Consider the following 26,335-nt stretch of genomic DNA (forward strand, 5'->3'; position numbering starts at 1 on the left):
ATTATGTGCTAACTGTGTAAAGATCATAAATTTGAATGGGAAAAAAATAAAAGGAAAAGAAATGACATCCCAGCCTAGAGGCATGACATTGATGGAACATTGTGGCTTTACTTCTAGCCAACCTGTCACTTGGGTGAAACCAGAGAAAGATACAAACAATGTGGACTTCTTCCCTCTTTCACTACCACCCATTCACATGCAAAAACCTCTTCCTCTTTCAAAAAGCATCTGCTTTGTGATTCTGAAGCAAAATTCACAGCTTTCAGTCCAAGAATGCTGTTAGCTGGCTGATTCTTTCAGATCTGCAATTCTCATCTCCCAAGAGCTCTTCTTTCTCCAGAGAAGTGCCCCCACCTTGAATGCATTCTTCAAAAGGATTGGGAAGCCTTTTCTCGCTGATGAAACTGATTTCTTAAGAGGAGATCCCGGAAGCGGAAGAAGCCCTTGCCAAAGCATTTAGAACATTTAGGGAAAGGAAATAAGTCTTTTCAGGTCCTGCAATTTGTGGGGCAGTATTCATCCTTGGGGCTGTGACCTCCAGGTAACTTACTCTTCAAGATGCAATACAGAGAAGAAGATCAAAGTGTGGAGGATGAAGATGATGACATTTTCAGTGAAGGTAAAGAGATGCTCAGAAGTTTTTCCTCATATTTATGAGCACACTTAAGAAATATGTCTTGACTGGCTCTTTCCTATATTTTGATATGGAGGGGAAAGCTGTTGCCAAGCTGAGCAATCTACCAGCAGTAGTAATATATAAATAAGGGAAAGGCCTTGCTAAATTTATTAGAAATTAGAATTGATGGAAAGTGGGTATTTCTAATGAATGATATGGATAGGGACATCTACTCAGGAGCTGAATAGCAAGTGCCAAGATATTTAGAAAACAAAATTTAAAATAATTTGCCAGAAAATATCTTTGTTGACTAACAGCACTAATTTTTTATCTTCCCCTTGATTTTACTTTTTTCTTCATTTATCTCCTAGTCAGGGACAGACTTAGCAGCCTATTCATAATAGGTGCTCAATATTTACTGAAGGAATGCACCAGGGTAACAGAGGAGACATAGTGTTCTTTTCAGAACATCCTTAAGCTTTTTGGTAAACTACATAATTATGGCAACTATAGTCATTATTTAAATTTTATTCTCTTACTTTTCTTTTCCAATCTAAATACTCATAAGTTTCACCACAACATTATAAACAGTAATGGCTAACACTTAGAAGTTATGTTATAGAGAGACAACAGTGATCAGTCTTCAAAATTTGAAAAACCTGGGTTCTAGATGTACTCTCATATACTGGACAAGTCACTTAATCTAGATGTTCTTTAGGTACATGTTCTCTCTAAAGGTAATGATAATAATAGTTAGCATTTACATGGTGCTTTAAGATTCACAATGCACTTTACATGGTTTTTCATGTGCTTCTTGCAATGGTCCTTGATATAGGTGATATTATTATCCCCATTTTACAGATGAGGAAACACATATTAAGTGTTCTGAGTCAGGATTCAAATTTGGATCTTTTTCATTCTAGGCCCAACATTCTAGTTACTGTGCAGCTTAGCTGTCTAACTCTGGAAGATACTTGGCAGTGAGTGCAATGTCCTATACCAGTGAAATCACTAGTATTTTTCACCTCACAACCACTTGCCCACCCACAGCTCAAAAAAAAAAAAAAATCCACACCCAAAAAACAAATGGAAGTTATATAGGATATAATGCAGATAGAGATGTTTTCTTATCTAATTGTTGAAAGCATATTTAAAGAACCAAGAGGTTGATGTGACAGTTTATGGTTAAATGCCAACTCATGATCACTTCCCCTAACTCTACCCACAAGTTGGCAGTGTGACTCTGAACCAATGAGGCTCTAAGGGACCTGAATATAGAGGGTTCTTTTCTTTTGGGGACTTAACTCTAATTTTTGATAGAAATTCATTTACATTTTGCATTTGCTGTTGTACTCTTCAAACTCAAAGACTGTTAGAGAACTGAAAATATTTTATAAATAACAATATTCCTATGACATCTACAGTGGTAATTTACATTTAATTCTCTTATTTTCCTTTATGAGTCATAGATGCTCATTTAATTGCATTTTTGAATATATGCATCTGTGGATATATGTGAAAAGTTTTGATTTCTTGATACTTCAGAGATGACTATCCTCTATAAAATGCAAAGTGACTGAGTGGGGCTGCTACTAAATAAAAGATGCTCTCATAACTAATCTGGTTTGTTTGTTGAACTGGTAACCATAGAAGTGAACAAAAATGTACATTTAAATTCAGTTCAACATTAAATGCCTGCTATGGATGAAACAAGAATTCATAGATTTTGAAACTATCCCAGTAAAATGGTAACCTACATTTGGATTCTTTCTGAATATCTCTTCATGTACGAAATCAGATGTAATTCCATATATGGTACTTTTAAAAATCATTCAGTCCAGAAAATATTTAGAGCTAATTTATTGCAGCCTGACATCTGATTCTATTCTTTTATATTGATAGGGAAATCTTTTGGTCTGTGAGTATATGAACAAGATTTTCTCTCCCTCTCATGCTACCATCATGTTGAGGAGGGAGACAAAGGAGTGTTGGAGCGCATGAAAGGGTGTGTGAAACCAGCCATGTAACAAATGTGTATAGTCAAGGAAAACAAATCCCCCTTATTGGTCTTGTCCAAAAAAAAAAAAAAAAAAAAAAAAAATGTGTCTCAATCTGCTCCCCAAATCTAACAGTTCTCTGCCATGCTTCCTTCTCTGTCTTCTGGAATTCTTGCTTAGAATTCTTAAGGCTTTGAAAATGGTTTTGTTTTGTTTTTTTGACAATGTTTACAAATACTTATTCACTTTTCATCACTTCACACTAGTTTTCACAGATTTCATTGAAACTCTCCAATCAGGTTAGCGTTTTAAACTGAGTTTTCACTCTCATTCCTAAAGCTGTTTATCCTAATTTTTTTAATATTCCCTTATAGGTTAATTGTTGGTTTGTTATTCTTATTGTTGTTGTTGTTGCTAGTGAAAGTGGTCTGTGTTTTTGTTTTTTTGTTTTTTGTTTTTTTTAATTTGGGATTAAACCTAGCTAGAATAGCTTGAAAATGACTAAAACTTACCTCTCTGAAAGTTTTTCTTGGGAGCTCCTCCAGATATTTCCAAATAGCCAGCCTACCTTTTCTTTCCCCAAACTGACAAATCCTTATTCATCTACTAAGCTAAAGGGTTCACCACCGGTAGACAGTTTTACTTTTGGCTTCTCAATTTAGTTAAAAGTGGCTCCACCCCTGACGAAGATTAGGGTGAGGCTGGGCTGGGCAAATGAATTGAAAACCCATGCCTTGGGGTTCTTCAACCTCTGCTTCTTTAGCTAGCACTTTATGCACTTCAAAGAACTTTCTGGTGCCTTATCTTATTTGTAAGATTTGCCTCTGCAAGTTACAAACCAAATTTCAAGTAAATTTTAATGGATTGCTGGGTTTGTCAGTTTATGTGAAAATAGATAATTTAGTTAAGTATGCTCTGCTATATAGTCAACATATATAGACATAAAATTTCAAATCATACACATTTAAAAGAATTTCTTTTAAATTGAAAGATTTAATTTAAATTTCTCAAATATGTCCACTTCTCTTAGGGTGACCTTAGAGTCACAAATTACTTTAGATGACCTTAAGGCTTCAGTTTGATCTTTGGTAAAATGCAGGAGTTGGACTAATGACCTAGAAGAATTATATTTTTTTTTTTTAAATTCTGAACTTGTGTTTATTTTCTTTTATAAATATTCAAGAGAATAACAGCAGACAGAACATTTCCTGAGAACACAAAACTTTAAATGGAAGATATTAAAAGGCATTATCTAAATGTTTCACATATGGGCAAGGCAGTATAAAATTAACTCTGTTCACTTAAAAAAATATATGAAAATCTGGTGGCTTGCAGGAAAAAATTTTCTGGTGAAAAAGTTGAAACTTATAGACTATATGGAATGTATTTTAGGAAATATATTTTGGGAATGTATTTTGAGAAATATATTCCTAAAATATCAAACATAAAATGTACAATAAATTTATGAAGAACTCATTTATCCTTACTTTCATGTATTGGAGTACAAGATCTGAGTTCAAATATGGAATCCCATACCAGCTGTGTCATCCTGGGTAACTTAACCTCTTGTATGTTTCAGTAAATTGTAAAATCAGGATAATAATGATAAGGTCCAAAAAGTCATGATAAGGTCCAAGAAGTCATGAAGGTGGGGAGTTGTCCAGAATGAAATCACAAACCATCTTCAGGTCAAGGTGCAAAGCTAGCAGGAAAAGTTCCTAATAAATTCACACTTAACAAGGGGAAGGAGGAGCCTTTTATGAGAAAGGACCCTACAAAGTATGCTAACTATGGTAATTGGGTGCCTTAATAAATCTACTAAATGGTCTAGATTATCCTGTTTATCCAAGATAGTTTTAGGAGTTGACATCTCCCATAACCTCCAGATTATATGAGGTTGGTTGTTGTCCTTTGTTCTCAGTGTCCTTCTTCCTCAAAGAGGACCAAAATGATAGTTGAGTTACAGTGTGTCTGACTGTGAGAGATCAGACCAATATGAGATAACTGTTGGCGTCAGTGCTGAATATCTGTGTCTGCATAAGACTCTACTGGATCATCTTGCTTGTCATTGAGGCTCACTCAGATCCTGGGATACTTTTGCTGGAGTCCTTTCACCCCATCAATAATAGAACCTACTCCCAAAGTTGTGAGGATCCAATGAAATAGTATTTGTAAAGAACTTGGAATATAGTAGGTGCTCAATAAGTGCTTCTTTTTTTTCCCTTCCTTCCTTCTTAGGCAACATTCTTTCCATCTCTAGATTCATGGTCTTAAAATTTGCTGGATGAAGTGAAGCATACCTGCATACTAGAATTAATGCTTAGCTCTAATTCCCATCCTTGCTTCATCTGATTAAAAATGCCTAGAGAAATAGACAGCTTATGGTAGCATGAGGTACTTCCCCACAAAGAAAGGGATTGCCCAAGATCTTGTTACCAGGGCAACAGTGTTTTCCTGTTATATACATTTTAAAAGGATCTTTTCCCAACACAGGAACATAAAGTTAAACTCATTTGACTTAATGCAATTACAAACCCGAATAGGTACCAAAAGATCTGAAAATGAAAAATAGAATGAGGGTGGTTGGGGGAAGGGATGAGATGCCCTTAAATAAATTTCTTTAACTGTCTTTTGTAGATTTTGTTTTTCGCATTTGATGTTTTTCTGTGGTTTGGGTTTTAAGCTTCATAGAACCATGAAACATTGGTCTAAATCTGTTCACACTTCCAAAGTGAGGTTGACAGAGCTATCAAAAATAAAAAGAGCAAAAATGAGCCACCTCAAATGACTGAATTTACATAGACACAAACAGAGCCTGGCTTTAATTCCCAAACAACACCAGCTGTCTACATGTCACCTAGAAAACATTTTCTCTCAGGTAGTTAAGTTTATTTTTTGGTTCAGCGATTGATTTGATAATCAGCATTTTGAAAAACACAATAATTAGAATCAGAGACTCCTTTTCTATTGTTGCTTCCAACTTATCAAATTAAAGGTCTTTCATCTTCTCTGTCACTGTGTGGTTTTGCTAGCCAGTCTGATGCATGCAAGTTATTTGTATGGGTAATAATAATAAGTCACCATTTTGGTCATAAAGATGATTGGAAAAAGAAAGATAACTCCACATAGGAGTGGCCTTTGGCCAATCATCAAGAATAAAGCAAGGCTCATTAGAGCCAGATTCATGTAGATTAAAGAAGCCATTTGCCAGGTGGGGATCAGTCACTATTTATTACCTTGTTGGCACCTATAAAATAGGACTTGCTTTTTTCCTTAGACACTGTCAAATACTCATTCTGTCCTAGCTTCAGTGCTACACAAAAATAGAATCATAAAACACTATCATTAGGTAATTAAGGATGCAGAGTATTTCTCAGCCTCTTTTATTCTCTGGATACCCAAAATAGCCAGTTCGCTTACCATGAGCCTTTACAATATAACTTTTAGAAAGTCACCAAGGTAAAGAGAAAGTTCCTGTTCTAGCCCTGGAATGGGACCAAAAACTAGCACCCAGCATTGGGGTGTGAAAGATTTCCTCTATTTGACCACTTCTCAGGAAAGCTTGTTTCATTTCAGAGCAGAAAAGGAAAGAAAGAGAGAACTGGTCATAGCCAATATGGTTCCAGAGTACAAAAGAAAAAGCCCCTTTAATAGATAGCATCAACTTACTGTTTTAAAAATCTTTTTATGAGATCATCTATTTTTACATCAAATACATTTATCAATGTTTACCTTTCTGCTCCCCATCCCATAGAGGCATCTTTTATAACAAACAATTTTTTAAAAAGAGGAATAAAACCAGTTCAACAAATTAATAGTAGCAAGATACTCCACTTACTTAAAAATAAAAATGTCTTTATCTATTTCTCAAGTCATTGTAGTGTTATCATTTCCCTCCATTCCATAGAAAAGGGAAGTAGAGTTCCAAGGGGTAAGTGACTTGCACAATGCTTAAATAAGAAATAGGAAGAGGCAGTAGAACTTTTGCCCCTTTTCTACCTAGCCAGCTCATTGAGTCTTCTCTGCTACACTGGGTAGCCACTGAGAAAGAGCTTGACATAGCAAATGACTGATTCATTTCAACAAATAGCAAGATCCACCAGCATTATTTTAAGCCCTGGGGTATACAAAGAACAATAAGACACAATTTCTTCATTCCAAGCTCATATAATTAAGTAATAACTTAGTATCTCATTTTGGGTTACAAAACATACTTCTTAAAATTAACTTAATTATCTTTATTTTTACTTATCCTTCATTTCCCAATATCACTTCAGCAGAGTCATCACTGATAAAAACAAAAATGAAAAAAGAAAAAAGCATCAGTGGAGTAAAATTGGCTTACTCATTAATTAATTGTTTGAATAAATACATGATTTTAACCTTTACATTGTTTCATTTTTCCATGCTTCACTTTTTTTATAATTATCATTTCTTATGATATTCTATCACGTGTATATCCAGAATTTGCTTAACCATTCTCCAACTGATGAGCATCTGCTTTGTTTTTGATTCTTTGCTACAACTAAAAGTGCTACTGTCAATATTTTACTGTGTATTGGATATTGTATCTTTGAACTCCTTGGGAAATCCCACTTTTATAGGAAATTTTTCTTGATTCATAATCTTCTACCTTAAGTGCCCTCCCTTTGTTGATTATTTTTAATTTATCCTGTATGGAGCTTCTGTATATATAGCTTTTTGCATATTGTCTCCTCCACTAGAGCAGTGACTGCCTTTTTTGCCTTCCTCTATATCCCCAATACAGCATCCGGCATGACTGTTTATTGATTGTTTGTCATAGGATCAAAATTCTAGAACTAGAAAGGATACCATTTTGTTCATTCTCTTCACTTTGCTAAATAGAAAAATAAAATGCTGAATGATATGATGATTTGCTCAAGTTCATACAGTAAATAGCAGATCTAATATTCAAAGTCAAGTCTTTAGAATTCAAAACTAGTCTATTTCCACTGACCCATAGTATATGCTTAACTGGAATCTCTTGGTCAAAAGAAATGAAACAGGTTAATCAGTTTCTTAATTAATTTCAAATTTTTCCCTAGAATGGTCGGAGCAGTTCACAGCTCCAAGAATGTATTTGTGCTTTTCACAGTCCTTTCTATACTATTCCCAACTTGACACACAAAGTACATAACTATAAAAGGCTAAGTAAGTGTCCACATAATTTTTTAATACTTTATTAATTCCTTTCTTTCTTTTTCTTTTGTACATTACTGTCATTTCCCAATGATTCCCCTTTCCCCATTCCAATTAATAAAACCTTTGCTTTACAAGCAAACAAATTAACATATTGACCAAATTTCAGTATATCTCTCTTTTCTTCATTTAGAATCCATCATGCCTCTGCCAAGATGAAGGGGGGGGGGGGTATGCTTCACCATTAGCTCTCCAAAGTCATGATGGCCACTCTACTCATCAGAATTCTGAAGCTTTTCACTGTCATTTTCCTTGACATTATTATGGCAATCCCAGAAATTTTTCTCAGTTCATGCTCTTTTCTTATATTGCTCCAATATCAAATTACAATCATATAATGTGATCTGTTGAACCATGCTCCAATCTCTGGGGATTAAACCTGTGATTTTCATTGAAACATGAAACTCTTGAGTGGAGTAGTCAACTGTGATTTTGCAAAGTTAAAATACCTCTACTTAAAGAAAGCACCCCAAACTTTAAAAAAGTGAACAAATGTAAAGGGTAAGGAAGTCATATAAAACAAATAATAAAACAAAACAGTAAGGCATATAGCAAGTATTTAATAAATGTTAACAAATGAAATCTAGGACTTGTCCACATAAATGTTGAAAACATTATAGTAAGGAATGAAAAAAAGATTCTTAGCTTTTTGTTCAGTGACAGCTTATATTTCTCAGGTGATGGGCTTGAAATAGGAAAAGCATTGGAAGGCTACAAAAAAGACAGTTCCTTCTTTTGCATTTGCCAAGCTGAAGATTCTATTTTATAAAATAGTTTGCATGTAGCAAATATGAAAAACACTAAGAAGTAGTCAAAGGATGTGAACTGGCAATTTCAAAAGAATAAATATAATATATTAATTATATGAAAATGTTGCAAATAACTTGACTTCTGAACATGAATCTTGGTTAAATGTCATTTTCTCAATAAGTCCATTGCATAGGATTGGAACATATATAAAATTTGACAGAATTATTCATGCCCTTTTGACCACTGTCTTAGATTATCAGAAGGCATCCTCTTCTTAGCTACCCAGAGATCTCTAGGAAGTTTCAATTAGTGCCAAAGGGAGTGTGTCATTTAAGGGGCATGAACTAAAATAGTAGATGACATCAATGCTGCCCAGTCTGTTCACTCCATTGATTTATGATGAGCTCTATGTCACTTAGGCCTTTGGTAACCTCAGAGTTACTATTTAGAAAGAACAGGAAGTTAAATATTGCTTGTGTATTAAAAAGACTTTGGAATTCTCATACTTTTATAGCCTGTGGACGCTGAATGCTACATGAATAATAATTAAAAGCATATTTCATTTAGCATATTTTATTCTGTAGGATTCAATTATAAATTGAATTATGAAACCTTTTACTATTTTATTCACTAGGAAAAAAATGAAAATAACCTAATAACTTATTTTGGTAACTTGTAGATTTCACACACACACACACACACACACACACACACACACACACATACACACAAACACTGGTACAGTGAGGAAAATGTTGAACTTATTAAACAAACCTTTTTTTTTTTAAGACCTCTGATCTACCCTACTAAATATGCATAACATTTCATGTTAGCCTGCCCAGCAAACGTCAACTTGTTGAGCATCTTGGTTATTTTGGGATAACACAATTTGCCAAAGCATTTATAATTAGCTAAACTAGAGCAAGTTATTTGTTTGGTTTTTTTGCCTCAAAGTGTTCCTGAGTGAGATATGAAAGAGAAAAAAGATGTTCATTAAACCAAACTGACTGTGACAGTCCCTGAATGCAATATGGAAAAGAACAGACTAAAAAACAAATTAAAGTTGAATGACTGGAGGTAGGAGGGAAGATTAAAGGATACCGGGAATTCAGACTGTATTAGAGATATATTGAACACAAAGCTGAAAAACTGAAATATGGCATCAAGGAAAAAAGCCCATTTGTCTGGACAATAATGAGATAGAGATTTGGCAGTAATCTGGTTGGTTACCTGGGAAATAGTGAATTACTCCAACTAGAGATTTCTAAATAAAGAATAGATGGCCAATTATTGGGATGGTGTAGCCAAGATCCTTATTTAATATAGGTTGGACTAGATATCTTCCGAGGTTCATTCTGAAGTTGATATTCCAAAATTCTAGGATGCCCTCTCTAATAGAATATAAGTTCTTTGAGGACAAGAACAGTATCAGTTTTGAGTTTACTCAGTGACTACCTCGTAGTATGTTCTTTATAAATGCCTAATAAATTGAATTAATGTTAATTCTATGATTTGTTCCATGAGGATTCAAATTTCTGTTTCATTTCATAATGACAATGTTTTGTGTAAGAGGCAAAGTAACTACACTGTACAATAGCTAAATAACTATCTGATTGGGTGGAAGAGGACAAGGAGATGAGACAAATACACCTCCTAGTGATGAATGTCATGTTGCAAACATACCATTTTCAGTTTCATCAGCACAAACTTCTCCTGTTTAGAGGAAGAACCTCTTCCTGTGGTTAAGAAAAGGGAATTTAACAAAATAACAATAGTAACAGTATCAACAACAATAGCAATGATCACAAAAACAAATTATAGATTTAGAGCTATAAAGAGTCTTGGAGGTTATGCAGTCTCTCAACAACAACAACAAAAAATTCAGTATGGATGTTTTTGTTTTTATATCACCTTCATTTTCAGATAAACTGAACCCTAGTCTCACTCTATGGTGGGGATGGAAATCACTTTGTGATAAAGAAATACAACCAAGCAACCTGTAGGTATTATCTGACAGTTTTTCAATAATGTCCCTAATCTCTCCAAGGGAAGATGAGAAATGTACATCCTCATCTCTTCTCTAGGCCAAGATTGGTTATTTCCATTACAGAGCCTTTGGTTCTACTTAAATGATCTTTTTATTTATATTATTGCTCTCTGGGTAGAGATAAACAGCCAGGTGGTATCATAGTGCAGAGTGCTGGATCTGGGTCAAGAAGACTTGAGTTCAAATGTAGCTTCAAACATTTCCTAGCTATATGACCCTACCTTCTGTTTGCCTCAGTTTCTCCAACTACAAAATGGGGATAAAAGTATTACTTACCTAACAAGATAAAAGATTATATTTGTAAAAAAAAAAATTTTAGCATAGTGTCTGGGACATGGTAGACACTCTACAAATGCTTATTCCATTTCCCTTCCTATCCTTTTCCTGACTGCTTACTTCTTTCTGCATCAGTTTATACTACACTTTCCCATTTCCTCCGAGTTCTTCCATTCTTATCTTTCATATGAACCATCCAGTTCTGACTCAGTACCCAATTAAAAGGGTAACCACACTAGAAGCAGTCAGAAGGTAGCACAAAGGCTCTGAACTGAAATACTTCCCTCTGGAAAGGGAAACGAGTTTTCCATTATGCATTTTCAGAAGTTGTTTCACTAACTTCCAAGTAGATTAGCAGCAGGCAGAAAATACTGTACATACCTCAGTGGTCAGTCCCCCCATTAGACAAAGAAACTGGATAAATATTCCCTACCATCAATCAAGCAGCTTACCTTCTAATGGAGATAGTAACATATACAAATGTAGATATATACAAAATATTATAGATATATACTGATGTGGTCCTGGGTAACTAAGTGGGCATTAGCAGAGAAAGCCTGAAGCACTGCTGGGTTATAATACTCCTTGGGGTAATCTAGAAGAGCACAGATGAAATCATCTCAGTTTTAAGTGAGCCTTTTGATCTTAAGTATATCTTTTGTTCAAGAGGACTTTTTAGTAGACCCACTCCAGGTTGGGATCTCTAAAAACCCCACCTTTACTTATCTAATCCGAAAACCAAGTTATGATGTCAAACCCCAGAGGTTTTATTTTCCCTATAAAATATCTGCCCATGTTTGTTAAAATCCCTTTTTAGAATTAGCCTACCAGGGCATCTCTTTTCATGGTGTCTTTCTCTCTCTGGTAAACTCCTCTATGGATTATGGAATACTCCCATCTCATGGTGTATTCCCCTTAATTGTTAATTGTTAAAACTGCTTTAGTTGCTAACTCTGTGTATTAATTCACATAATAAATAATACTCCTGTGTAACCTATGATAGATACTAATGACAAATTCTTTATGTCATGAACTGAATCTATTATACTATTTTTATATAATATTCTTTTTATAATCTATTGCTCTCCTGAATTTACTTCATATTACCACTCCTGGGGCCTATTTTATCTCTTCAATATTATTCTCTAGATAAATATATACAAAAGAATTGTTAAGAAATGAAGCTAAAATATCAACTCACTCCAGGTTTCTTCTGTCTCTGTGTCTTCAGTGTTTCGGATGGTAAGGATTGATAACACAGTTTTCCTTCCTTTATTTCCTTTTCTTTTTTCCTTTCCCTTCCTATGAATATTTCGCCAAAAGGAATGTAAATTAGATATCTTGGGGTTGGATTTCTTTCTTAAGAGTTGTGCCTTAAAGCCAAATCACTCTGGCTCTCATTGATTTGTAGGGCCAAGCCCCACCTGGTCTTTCTTTTGGAGATGTTTGGAAGAGAATATATATGAAATTCCCTCAGAAAATTTTTTCCTCTGATCAGATTGTTTCTCTCATACCAGATCTAATTATTGACAGAATCATGAACTGACAGAACTATTTTCAAATCAGAAACATGAAAAGGGACATAAAGGATTTCTCCGAACTGAATGTACCCCCACATTGCTTTCAGACTTATTTGGGAAGGGGATAGGAAAGCCAGAGAAAAGGTACTGTTCTTTTCCAGTTTCTAGTCTTTAGAGTTTTGGTTTTGCCATCTTGACAATTAAACCCTCAGTGCTTTGCTCAGCTGTCCTGACCCTCCCCCCACCCAGTGGAATTAATTCTCTGCTTCTCCAATTCCTGACAGTTGTCATAAACCAGGAAAAGTTGGCTTAATCAAAGGCACAAGCTGATTAGAATGGAACTGCTGAGACTAATCACTTCAAATGCTGTACTGGGAATAGCTAGCCCCTCTGGGTCATGCATTAGTTGGCCCAGCTGCTGTGTAATGTCACCCATGTGTTAGGATAGGCTGGGGGACTGAGAATAACCCCATTACTTGGTGCAGAGAGAATATATCAATTCCTAACTCATTTCCACTTGCTTTTAACTCTTTCCACTATCTAGGTTCCTAATAGCTAGATGCATTCTAATGGTTTTCTTTTAGGGTGATAATGTTATCTTGTTGTTATCCAAAAATATTGGAGACAGACAAAAATTATGAATGCTTTCTTGTATATGAGGTTTCCCCAAAGCAGGAGTATGTCAAAAATGTTTAACAATAAACTAGGGATAGGAGGGAGACATGTACTCCAAGAACTTGGGGTTAAGTGACTTGCCCTGGATCATACAGTTAATGTCTAAGGCTAGATTTGAATGCAAATCTTCCATTATCCACTGTGCCCCCATCCCTTTGAAGTTTAATCTAAATTATCAACATTTTTCCATCACTTTCTTAAGTCTAAACAGTCAATAAAATAATACATCTGATTTGTAGCATTTGCCAATTTCCAAAGTACAAATGCTCACACTGAAACTTTTAACAGTTGGTTCTCAGGAACAAGTATGACCTGACTCCAGTGCACTCCTGTCAAAAGTTTTAATGCAGTTTTAAGCATCAGAAAGAAATATAAATGCTATAAACATCATTTGAAACTTTGTATTTAAATGTCTTTGGCACTTAATTTAATTTTACAAATTTTTGTATAAGTTTTTAAAAATTTTAATTTTTAATAAGTCTAGATATCCTGTTACTATGCATTGCGTGTGGGACAGTTTCTGGATGAAACTTTCTCAGACCATTGGATCAGTAGAGAAGGTCCTCTTATTTGGCCACTGATCTATATCAACTATCTATGGTCAACTATCTCCATTAAACTTTTTTTCTTTTGGAGCCATGTCAAAACTATCATGTATGCATCAAAACCTCATTCTTTGGATGATCTTAAAAGGCTAGGATTATAAATGCAAAGCTTTCAGTCACTGAGCAGCAGCTTAAAAAAGATTTTACAAAGAGCCAAATTTAAGTAGAATTATACATAGCACAAGATATTCACTATGTTGAATTTTCATAAGAAATATGTCAATATTATTTAACTGATCTTTTAGTGGGTATGTTTGTAGCATTTATATTCCTGAAATTAATAAACCTTACTGCACTAAGACTTTTGAGATACTCTATCTGTTCTTCTCTCTTTTTCCCTCCTATCCCTCAAAACGATTTCCTTTGTTTTCTTTTGGCTGGCACACCACAATCACCTGCCTGCCTGTCACTACAGTATAAAATTCTGTGAGAAAGAAAATCTGAGAAAGTCTGAGCTTTTGATTTAAAGATACAACCTGAAAATGTAAATGTTCAACTACACAAAAATGTACCTGAACATGGCAACATTTTTGAGATATTAAGTCCATTATCCACTTATAAAAATTTCAAATGATAAAACTCCAACCTCTTCTCATGTGATAATAAAATTTCATTGTGTATATGAGTTCATATACACATGCATGCACATATGAATAAATAACATACACTTATATATTAAAATTTACTAGTGGTAGTGGTGGGAATGATTCTAATTTGTGATTTAATGTGTGTAAGGAATTCCTGGTTCAACATTACCTTCCCACCAGTGCAGATCAGCAATTCTCCTTTATATCATCTAGTTGTCACTGGGAATTTAATCCACCTATCTCTGATCATATTGCTGGTTTTAGAGAGAGTATTTAAGTCCATTTCTTCCTGACTTCAAAGCTATCCCTCTGTCCACTATACCATCTATTGTAAAGGGCGGAATTCTGGAAAAGTATACTTGAAAGGAGGATACTTACAACAGGGTGTTTACTCACTCAGTGTGATTGATGAGATAATGATTCACTAGTTTACCTATATTTAGTACTTATGATGATGTAATGGTTCTACAATTGACACATGCTCAGTGTGCTGTAGTGATGTAATTGTACTAAGGTATATAAGGGCTGAGAAGACTGAAATAAGCAGACTCGAGAGAGACTCAAGACATTACGGCAGTGGTTCTCCAAGTGTGGTTCAAAGAATTCTGGGAATCTCTGAAATCCTTTTGGAGGATCTAAAAATTCAAAATTAGTTTTTATTTCTAATATGGTTAATATAATCTACATAAACAAAAACTTTTTGGACAGATCCTCAGTCATTTTTAATAATATAAAGATACTGATAACCAAGGTTTGAGAACCACTACATTACAGTTTATTATTTATTTTACTTATTTTGTATGTATTTTGTATATCCTTATATGTGCACACGTTATTTTCTTTGATGAATTGTCAACTCCTTGAGGGAAAGAATTGTTGGGGGTTTTTTTGTGTGTGTGTCTCCTTTGTATCACTGGCACCTAGAATGATATTTAGCACATAGTAGATGTTAAATTCTTGTTCATAGATATGTGTGTGTGTGTGTGTGTGTGTGTGTACACATATACATATACACTCTATGGATCTTGGGCAACATAGAATAATGGATATAGAGATGTTCTTGATATCAGAAAATCCTAAGTTCAAATTCAATTTTTGACTTGTATGACCCTGGGCAAGTCTTAATCTTTCAGTTGAATCTTACTGAATTTTCATAAGAAATATGTCAATATTATTTAAATAATCTAGAGGGAGAGAGAATATTTGTAGCATTTATACTTCAGTGTTCCCATACAACTCTATAAGGCTATAAATTATATGAAGAGTTGTTGAGTTGCATTGATTGAAGTTTCTCACTGGGAACTCCTTATACCAATGAAATCTCAGGTCTAATAATAAATAAATGTATTATCTATATAAAGGCATATAAATAGATACATACATAGATGTGGACATGGAATATATGTATATGTGTGTATATATGACAAAAATGACAAATTGCTGTGTCAAAATACCTGATGTGCTAAAAGTGGATTAGTAGCATCATCCTTCTACCCCTTCTACCTAAAAAGGTAGCATATTTCAGGTACCTTACTATAGAACAAATCTGTTGAAGCTTCCTAACATTCTTAACACAAATAGGAAAAAATTTTTTATGTTCATAATATTTCAGAACATCAAAGAAAATCACCAATGCCTGTGCCTTAGTCTTAAGTCTTCTTAGCCTTAGTCTTCGAGCATTGCAGTAAGCAACAAATTCATGAACCTCTACAAAATTAACTAGTCTGGTCCTTAGTCATCCAGCATGTACAACCTATAATTGTATTTAAATGCAAGGCATTTGCTTCTTGTCCACCACTGGCATGGCCTTTGAGAACTCAGACTCACTTCTCCATTATAATAAGCTATCAAAGTATATCTGTTCCTAAATTATACATAAGCTAGTTTTGAAAACTGACTTGAGAAATAGAAAGTGTGAAAGAATAGAATGATGAAAGTGCTCAAATAGAGACTAGATACCTGTCAGGGATTTTGTAGAGGAAATTCCTATTTAGGGGTTTAGTGAGGATATAGTTGATGAGCTAGGGTTAGAAGTTATGTTTGAATCTTTACTTTATTAATTCTGTGAACTTGGATAAATTACTCCATTCTCTAGCTCCCAATTGTCTTCATGTATATAAATGGGGGAGTTGAACTGCTGATCACTGAAGTCTCAACCATGTCTAAACCCATGATCCTATAAAGTAAGACTAGATGACCATTAAGTTCCTTCCAACACTGAGATTGTTCCATAAATCTAAGTTAAGCAATATATCTATTAATTGAGTCAATGACTGTCCATACACTTAATTCTGGGCAATAGCCTTTAAATAATTTTGCCTCTTATAACTAAAGTTCCCTTATTGTTTCCTCCCTCTGACCTACTTCTCTAACCCTTCTGATTCAGTCACACCTCAGTTTAAAAGTAGAGTGCTATTTTTAGTACTAAGAGTCCCCCTTCTATCTCCCATACTGTTTTATTCTTAGATCCTGAAAGATGCTGAGATGGTTTAGAAAGTCCAGTGAAGAAAGGCAACAAATCAGGATACTGAGGAGAAATTTGACAGGTAGATTAGTCAAGAAAAAGGAAACAAAATGATACTGCAAATAACTTTGGCACTTCAGAGATCTGTGATTTTGTTTTATTTAAGAGATAATGTACTTTCTTCCCATTTAACAATCTTTTTATGGATACAAATCACAATATTTCCTTAGAAAAAGAAAAGAATATTCATTAGTAGAAAGTATCCACTCATCCCACAACAAAATTCATCTCTGGGATACAAAGATAATACAGTCACTGTCCTCAAGTGACTCACTTTTTATTGGTGTCTTCATGAGTTACTTGAGTTTCCAAAATGCATTATATAGTGTCCAACCCTCCTGATGAGCCTATTGAAACACTGCTCCTCTAAGTCCTCTAAGAACAGCCCATTCTGTATAATATTAGATGGAAAATACAGAAAATATTGAAGATCTCTTTGATCAGAAATATCCATCTTAGATGTCTTTCTCTTTATATTTAGTTCATAAGCCAAGTGAAAATAGTTTATTTGATTCCAGCAGCAATTCTATTGGCTAAATCCATGACACCTTTGAAAATGTCAATCACTTTGACGTTTCATCTGAAATTATTTATTAAGGATCGGTTGCTTATTGGGCTAGACAACTAGGTGATTGATGTAGTGGATTAAGCTCTGGAGTTGGAGCCAAGAAGATCTGAATTCAAATCCTGAATCAGACATAGCTGTGTGACCCTGAGCAAATCACTTAATCTTTGCCAGTCTCAGTTTCCTCACCTATAAAATGGGTATAATAACCGTATCTACCTTATAAAGTTGTGAGGCTAACATAATACATGTCAATTGCTTTGAATGTCTTAAAGTATTATATAAATGTTATTTATTATTATACTACAGATATACGTACAATGTTCTCCCCCCTCCCCATACAACCATCTCTCACATACACACACACACACACACACACACACACACACTATAGGAAGTCTCAGGAACTGTCAGTGACCAGGACTGTATCTCTGGGATATTTCCCATACTGGAAATGGATCATCTTCTGGTTATAAGATTAGAGGAGATTAATCCAGCTTTGCTCACTCCCTGGCAGACTTGGTTCTTGTTTACTTCAGCCATCAAGTATTGCAGAACAAGTTTGCAAGGATTTTGCCTGCATATTAATGAGAATGAGGAAAGCTTGCCAAAACAATAACCACAGGGAGAGAACATAAAAGCATCGGCACACACACCCCAACACACTTATTTATAGGGGCTTCTTGGCATGTCTTAGTTGCTAAGCATTAGGAGAAGCTGGAATGTATGGTTCTATTAAAGCCTTCTTTGAGCAGTTATAACTTGCTGGAAGAGAGGGGGGAAAATCTGCTCTTAGGAAGAGTTAGGGATGAAAGTATCAACAGCAGAACATTATGTGTATTCTTGAAAATCTGGGGAGCAAAGCACTATTTTTAATGGGGAAGCAGCCTTCTTTTGAGCTTTAAACATCATTTCAGTAAACTAAATCAACATATCAGACATTGGTAATTTTTTTATCAGAGGTCTCTTTCAATTTCTTAGTGTAACCCATATGATTTCCCATATTGGTTTTTAAAATATATTTTAACTTATTTTGTTAAATATTTCCCAATTACAAGTAAAAAGTTTTTAACGAACTCTCTCCTTCTTGCCCTTCCCTCATTCTTAAGAAGGCAAACAATTTAATACTGACTATAAATGTGAAGTCATGCAAAACATTTCCATATTAGTCATGTTGCAAAAAAAAAAAACACAAAACAAACAAGAAAAAGAAAGTTTTTAAAAGCATGCTTTAATCTGCAAACAAAATTCATCCCTTCTTTCTCTGGAGGAAGATAGTATTTTCTATCATGAGTCCTTTGGAACTGTCTTGGATCATTATATTGATCAGAGTACCTAAGTCTTTCATAGTTGATAATCCTCACAATAGTGCTATTACTGAGTAAAATGCTCTCCTAGTTTTGATCACTTTGCTTTGTATGGGTTCATAATAGTCTCTCCAGGTTTTTCTGCTTGTTTAGATGAAGTTATCCTGCTCATCAGCACTGTAATATTCTATCACAATCACAGTCCCCACAACTTCTTCAGCCATTCCCCAATTTCTGGGCATCCCCTCAAATTACAATTCTTTGCAAACACAAGAAGAGATACTATTAAGCATTTTTGTATAAAGAGACCTTGACCTCACACTAATGGAAATTCTCTATAGGCAAGCTAGAAGATCCAGCTTTCCCTTTCATGTACACCTTCCAAAATCATTGCCTCCCCTCTTCTCCCCTCTCCCAACCCACCAACCTTGACTCTCTGCAGTTTCTTCCTAAAAAGAGTCTGGATTCACATCTTTCCTTCCTTGAAGAAGGAAGAAAGAAGTCTCTCTTCTCTTTTGTTCTGCAGCTAATTCTGTCCATGCAGGCAAGCCACATTTAGGCATCATTCTTTTAAACAATGAGGATAGTCTTGTGCAACTGTCCAGGCTTGAACCTGGGTTACATATACAAAATTCTTTGAAAGGTACAACAGACATAACTTTGTTTAATAACACTGATTGTTAATGCCAAGTAAGGCATGAGAAAGATACAGAAAAATGGAGAGAGACTTTAAATAGATATTTGTGGATGGATTCCCCATAGATAGTTAGATCCTCTAGATGCTAAATTTATTTCTCTTTCTAATCTTAGTTGAAATGATTCTTCCTTCTTTCTTAGCCTTTCTCATAAATCGAAAGAAGCCAATAAAAGAACATATTCAAACATTGTTAGCTGTACAGCCATTAGTGGATAGAATTGTTTTAACTGCAACAAGTCTTGGTTATTTCAGAACCTTTTGTATAAAATCTATCAATTTATTATCCATATAGGAAAAAATAAGGGAATGAAAAATGCCTTTTCTCAGATTGTTATATGCAGCAGTATGGACAATAGATAAAGTCCATCTGGATAGTTTTTTTAGGTGCATAGAAAATAAGCCTGATCCAGAATTAGATAAAAGGAGACAGCCTTTAGAAACTCACCGTGTTAACAAAAGAAAGGTATACAGAATGAACATTTACTAAACACTTATTGTACTTGAGGCATTGTCCTAAACTCTTAGAAAACAAATACAAGAGGGGGAAAATCCTACCTGAAAGCGACTTAACTTTTATAATAGGAGTAAAATCGATTCTCATTAGCCACCAATAGATCCTAGGCCAAGCCCCAATTGGTCTTTGCTTGGGTCCTGATAGACACAAATTGAATGTAAATAGCAATCATTTCTGCTTGGCCAGAACTCTGAGTATCTTGCCTTCCCAGATTCATTCATTCATTTAGATTATTTTGGACTAGGTGAAAAAGGAGATTCTTTGCCTCAATTGCTACCTAGCCTTAATCACTGAAGGGGTTCATTCTCAGTCAAACTGAGACATGTTGAAGATTTTAGTTTAAAAAAGCCAAAGTCTCCCATCTTATCCAAAGCCATCTTGATCCATATCTGGCCACTGGCCCCAGGTGGCTCTGGAGGGGAAAGTGAAGCAAGTGACCTTGCACAGCCCTCCTACACTTAAATCCAATTCAGTTGCATGTCATGGCACTTGCATATAAAAGGCAGCTGAAGTTGTGGGGAGGAGGGGAGAAAGGGGAAGGAGGATACCCATATGGGTGCAAAAGGGAAAGTCAGAAGAGTCTGGAGCAGAATCAGGAAAGAAATAGCATGGATGGCCTGAGAACTTCCTAAAATGATGTTTTTCCTAATGATAAAGTTCCCTCAGAAGGAGAATTAACTGACTCCTTCAGTCATCCATTCTAGCATTCAGCAACTTACACAACAGGGAAATTCTCCCTTATCTTTAACTCAATCTCATGCAGCAACTCAATTTAACCCTATTTCTCTTTCAAATCTAAATATAAATGGGTATTCCTCCTTTCTGACAATCTTTCTTTTATACTTGGAAGGAAGCCAATAAAAGAACACATTGGTACACTGTTAACTGAACAGACATTAAATAGCCAATAGTCAGTTGACTAATATTTGTACTGTACCAGGCACTTGAATTGAATGAAATGTTTATACATGTGGATATAAGGGGGAAAGTGTATTCTCTGTGCTGAAAAGAGAAGAGAGACCCTCTGAATTACTACATGGAACACAATGGGCATTGCAAGCTAGCAGCTGTTGAACTTGAATTCCTTTTCAAATATTGCTCCTAGAGCTGAAAAATGTTCCCTCAGGTATTTTGTGCTCTTTTTTTTTTTGTCTTCCAGAAATTACCATTGTCCATAGGCTTTTCATTATTCTGCCTTTTGCTACCATCTTGGATCTCTATAATGGATGAGGGCAGGTGTTCCTTTCCCATTTGTCCTCTTCAAGAAACCTTCAGGTCTTTCAAACTTTTGAGAGTAGCTGATCCAGCCTCTTTCTAACAATTGGTGATGAAAACAAAATTCTTTAATAAAAAGTGAATTTTAATGCAAGCTTCCTTGGGTCACTTTTTTAAAATGTTAAAACAAACCTTTGAGTTTCCCAGGATCTCTGAAATTTTTACCTACAACATCGGGACCTATTTTGAACCTTATAACAGATCACACATCTCAGTGGCTGAATAATTCATTAGATGGTGAGCACTGTCACTACAGGGATATTGTAACCACTATGCTTGTCTAATTATAGAGGTGATAGTGCTGTAGAATGAGGACTCTTTTTCAAAGCAGATATGTCAGGATTATGAATTATGTGGGTGTGCAACAAAAGACCAGGGCTCAGAATCTGGTTAATATTACCAAGTTGCAATGGGCTGGGAGGGGGGTGGGGTATTACTGCTTCTTTGTTTCTCTTCCTACTCTTTCTGTTTTAGCAAGCTATATGCGCAGGAGTCATATTTCCAATTAAACTTCCACAAAATGAAAATGCAATGCCCATAAAAATAGATCTTGTAATCCCCGTCTTTCAAATACTTTTCTGTTAGCAAATGGAGGTATGCTTTGGGAAAGGGATTATGACAAAGGGATGATAGACTCGGAATGGTGAATTTTATATATTACACACACACACACACACACACACACATACAGACAAGGCAATATAGCAATTTGTTTTAACTGTGCATATTTGTTACAAGGATTTTCTTTTTCCTTTCCAATGAGGAGATAGGAGAGATTGAAAATGGACTTTTGTTAACTGAAAAATATAAAATAGAATCTTAGGCAAGGAAACGGCTAAAAAAGAGAAAAAATAAGCACAAGAATCAGAAATTCAGCTCTCGCTTAAAAACTCTTTTTCCTGAATTTTAAGGTATTTGGATATTGAGCTACTATGCCTCTGCTTGTGTGTTAGTGGATAGCTCATTGAATCTCCAGACTTCAGTTGCATATGGGAGTTGGTCCCTATAATAACAAACATGAGGCTGTGAAGATTAACATTTTGTGATAAAGGGCGAAATAATCATCCTAACTGCATCTGCTGCTTCTCCTCTTCTCAACTCAAATGTTCCCATGCTTTAGAAGTAAAATGGTACCTCACTTTAGAAAAGGTATTGGCATCTTTCAGGAAGGAATCATTAATTAAAAAAATACTAATAATAGAACTTGGGAGTCCATTAAGTTTCCTTATAAAAATAATGAAAATGTAGGTTGTAGAAAGATTTTAAGTAGAGATACCCAAAATTTGAAACTCAACAAGACATGAATGGGTGATGGAAGTCATTCTCTAAAGAGCAGGTAATTGAAATTTTGGATACCTTGTTAAAAGCCAGTTAGTCTTCTTTTTTTGTTTCTTGTTAAGAGAAAATGTGAAGGAGGTCCATTAAGTAACATGAAAGAGAAATCAATCTAAAACCTTGAGCCCCCTTTATATGCAATACATAAATTCAACTTGAGAGAGCTATGAGATGCCATAGTGGATAATATGCTATACCTAGGGGCAACAAACTTGAATGAAGCATTGGGTCCCTTGTTTTGAATAGTAGAAATAAAAGTAAGTTGAAACCAGACTATGGAAGGAATTTAAACCAGATTAAGAAGTTTGGCTTTTATTTAGTAACAAATGGCAAACCACTGAAAGTTTTGGAGCAAAGGAATAACAGAATTGTAGCAATGCCAAGAAAAGATTTATGTGCCAGCAAAGGAAAAGAAAGATTAGAGAACATCTCAGAATTAACTCAATCTTCTATAAAAGGTAAGAGGGCATGTGCTGATTATGAAAGAGGTTGGAAATTGTGTGGGAAATTTAAGGAGTGTACAGAAATTTTGCAATAGCAATCATGTAAAACATGCTACTAGGGTCTTTTTTGATAAATTATTGTGTATTGAATGGAATTATTAGGATTGTAAATGAAATGTCTGGGCAGGAATGGTAGTCCAGGTGAAGCTAGATAGCATGAATCTATTGTGGTTCCAGGTATTAGGTTTTTTTCCCCTAGAAACATTAAGTCAGACAACAAACATTTATGGAACCTAGGTATGCTAGACCCTGTGGTAAGTGCTGAAGATATAAATGCAAAAAATAAGTTTTCTTTAGTAATATGCAATCAGTCAATAAGTCTTTAACATATAGTACTTACTCTATATCAGACACTGTACTAAGTGAAAATACAAATACAAAAGACAAAGATAAGCACTTTCTTCAAAGAGCTTTCAACCTAATGGATTTAATAATAATGGCAAAAGCAGATGATGGGGATGAACTGGGGTTGAGGGCTGGCATAGGTGACAACTCAATTCAACAAACATTTATGTTTGTGTGTGTGTGTGTGTGTGTGTGTGTGTGTATATATATATATATATATATAGTATATATAATATATATAATAAAATCAAGTGGATTCTAGGTGGTTAATGAGGGCATTATTGGAATAGGGCTCAGAATCAGTAGGTATTGAAAGATCAAAGATCATGTTGAGAATACATACCAGACTTGGTAGGTATGAGGGAATTGGGCATATGAAGGAAACAGAAGTTGTATATAGGGACCTTGAATTTGAAAATCTTAGAGGAAAAGCAGTCCTGTATGAAGCCCAAAGTGTGTCTGATCTGCTATAAAGATCACATCAAGTGAGGAAGTCATTAAGGTCAGGTTATTAGCTATCAATATGAACTTTTCTGATCTGCTATTCTAGGCTTGAGTGAATCTTGGGAGGGATGAGGTTGAGGAGTGGCAAGAGGGCTTATTTAAGCATTTAGGATGGGCTTGATAATGGTTACCAACATTACATCAGGTCTAGTTTTCCTTCTTATCACCTAGTTTAAGGATGGTCACCTCACAACAGTAGGAACCAGAATTCATCATTGCCATCAGTAAAGGACTGTTAATTTTTTTAAGCCCATTTTTGCCATTAAAATACTTTATTCCTTTTTCTAGGAATCAGTTTTGTTTCCCTTTCCTTGAGTTCAGAATAATCTTTCCAGTTATAAGGCCCCAACTGTGGGAAGGACAAGAGAAAAAGAACAAGACGATCATCATAGAGCAATGGGAGGGTCTTTAAAGGTTATCTGATTCAATCTCCTTTCTGTGGCACAAATCCCCTCTACATCACTGACAACTGGACATAAGGCCACATTATTGCTAGAAATGCAGTGAGAAAGCCTATTCCATTTTTGTACTGCTCTAATTTATTTGGAAATTTTTCTAATAAGAAAAAAAGTCTTGATTTAACTTCTACTCACTGATCTTAGTTCTTCCCTAAGGGGTTAAGTAGAATAAGTCTCCTCCCATTTCCACATGGTAACTCTTCAAATATTTGTAAACACCCATCTTGTCACCCTAAGTGGGTCTTATGTCCTTAGGGCATATGAAATGAGTTAGATGGATTTTGGAAGCTCTTTTAAATTTTTCTGAAAGATTGTGTATTCATTAGGATTATAAGTAGGTGGAGGGAAAAATTCAATCTAGCTTGAGCCAATCCTCTTTCCAACACAGTTAAAGTGATCTTGGCCAAATCACAACTTCTCCAGGATTGACTTTCCCCTATAAATGAGTCTAGCTGATTGAAGGTTGAAATTAGAACTCAGGTGTCTGTTCAGTATACTTTATTCTGAGTCCACTTGAAATGGTCTTAAGATGATCACTTTATGATGATTCAATATCTCATTTCTTGTTATCTATATAGTCATATGCACACATTTTATAGATCTTTATTTCTCAAATATTAAAAGAGTGAGACTATACTCAGTACTGGCAATTTTTTTTTATAAGCGAATGTTTTTATAATAAAACTGAAAAAATATTTTACTTCCTAAATAGTTATTTCTAATTCCTGGAATTATTATTATTATTTTTGGAATCTAGTTTCTTTCTTTTCTTCTTTTTTTTTTCCTGCTGAGACAGTTGGGGGTCACATAGCTAGGAAATGTTAAGTGTCTGAGGTCAAATTTGAACTCAGGTTCTCCTCACTTCAAAGATAATTGAACTCCAGGCACTCCTCTCTCCTGTCTGGTGCTCTATCTACTGTGCCACCTCTATGCCCCTATTATTGTTATTATTATCTTAATGAATACACTGGAAGTTCATTATAAAGCATAAACCAGAATACTAAGTAAGAAGGGTCAATAATGGACTCTATCCAAATATAACTGCAGCATTGAAGCAATATCTACATTCGTATGATGCTTTAAAGTTTTTTATATACTTTCATTTCCAATTTGCAAATTTGATCCTAACAACTAACCTTTAAGATAGGCAAAATAAATGGAATTATGTATTTTACATCTCAGAAAACTGAGGCATGGAGATGGTTTATTTGGAGTTCAGGTGATAATAAAAGTCAGTTTTTCTGACTCCCCAGGCTGTGGTACTTCCTCATCTCAAAATTGTCAAGTGGAATTAGTAAAACAGCTCCCCAAAGGTGAACCTTAAGGATTAAGTACAAATCAAGTGAACCAGAGGTTTTGAGGTGGGATGGAAAAGACACTAGACTTGTAGATTTTATAGGTCAGCTTTCCTTTCCCAGAACGTAAACTCTTTGAGAACAGAAATTATTTTTTTGTTTTGTTTTGGTTTTGGTTTTGTACATCTAGTTCCTAGCAAAGCCCTTCTGGTTGTGCTTAATATTTTAGTGAATTGAATTAAAGAAGAATTCGGAGTTTACATTGTTCCTGGGAGAAGTATTCTCCCCACCAATGTCGCCTATTCAAATTTTCTTAAAGCATTTTTTCTTAAAGCATTTTTGTCTAGGTTTATCCTAGTCCCCAGCCCTCCTTACTTCTAATAACTTTATTTATGTTTGGTTTTTTTTATTATAGCTTTTTATTGACAAAACATATGCATGAGTAATTTTTCAACACTGACCCTTGCAAAAACTTCTGTTCCAACTTTTCCCCTCCTTCCCTCCACCCCCTCCCCTAGATGGCGGGTAGTCCCATACATGCTAAATATGTTAAAAGCATATGTTAAATACAGTATATGTATACATATTTATACAGTTATCTTGCTGCACAAGAAAACTCGAATTTAGAAAGAAGGTAAAAATAACCTGAGAAGAAAAAAAAAAAATGCAAGCAAACAATAACAGAAAGAGTGTAAATGCTATGTTGTGGTCCACACTCAT

General features: G+C 34.9%; 1 protein-coding gene across 4 annotated transcripts in view; it reads left to right on the top strand.

Moving 5' to 3' along the window:
- Positions 1-238: 238 nt before the first annotated feature.
- RIPOR2 (RHO family interacting cell polarization regulator 2) overlaps positions 239-26,335 on the top strand; it is a 124,637-nt gene continuing 98,540 nt past the window's right edge. For 3 of the 4 annotated variants that reach the window (XM_012541599.3, XM_012541600.3, XM_012541602.3), the window contains exon 1: positions 241-619. In XM_012541599.3, coding sequence (XP_012397053.1) covers positions 559-619 — 61 coding nt within the window. In that variant the 5' untranslated portion in view covers positions 241-558. Of the gene's footprint in view, positions 620-26,335 lie in introns of all 4 variants that reach the window. The other variant, XM_031946775.1, reaches the window with a different exon arrangement.

This window comes from Sarcophilus harrisii, chromosome 1 (assembly GCF_902635505.1).
Source record: "Sarcophilus harrisii chromosome 1, mSarHar1.11, whole genome shotgun sequence".
Classification (NCBI taxonomy): Eukaryota; Metazoa; Chordata; class Mammalia; order Dasyuromorphia; family Dasyuridae; genus Sarcophilus; species Sarcophilus harrisii.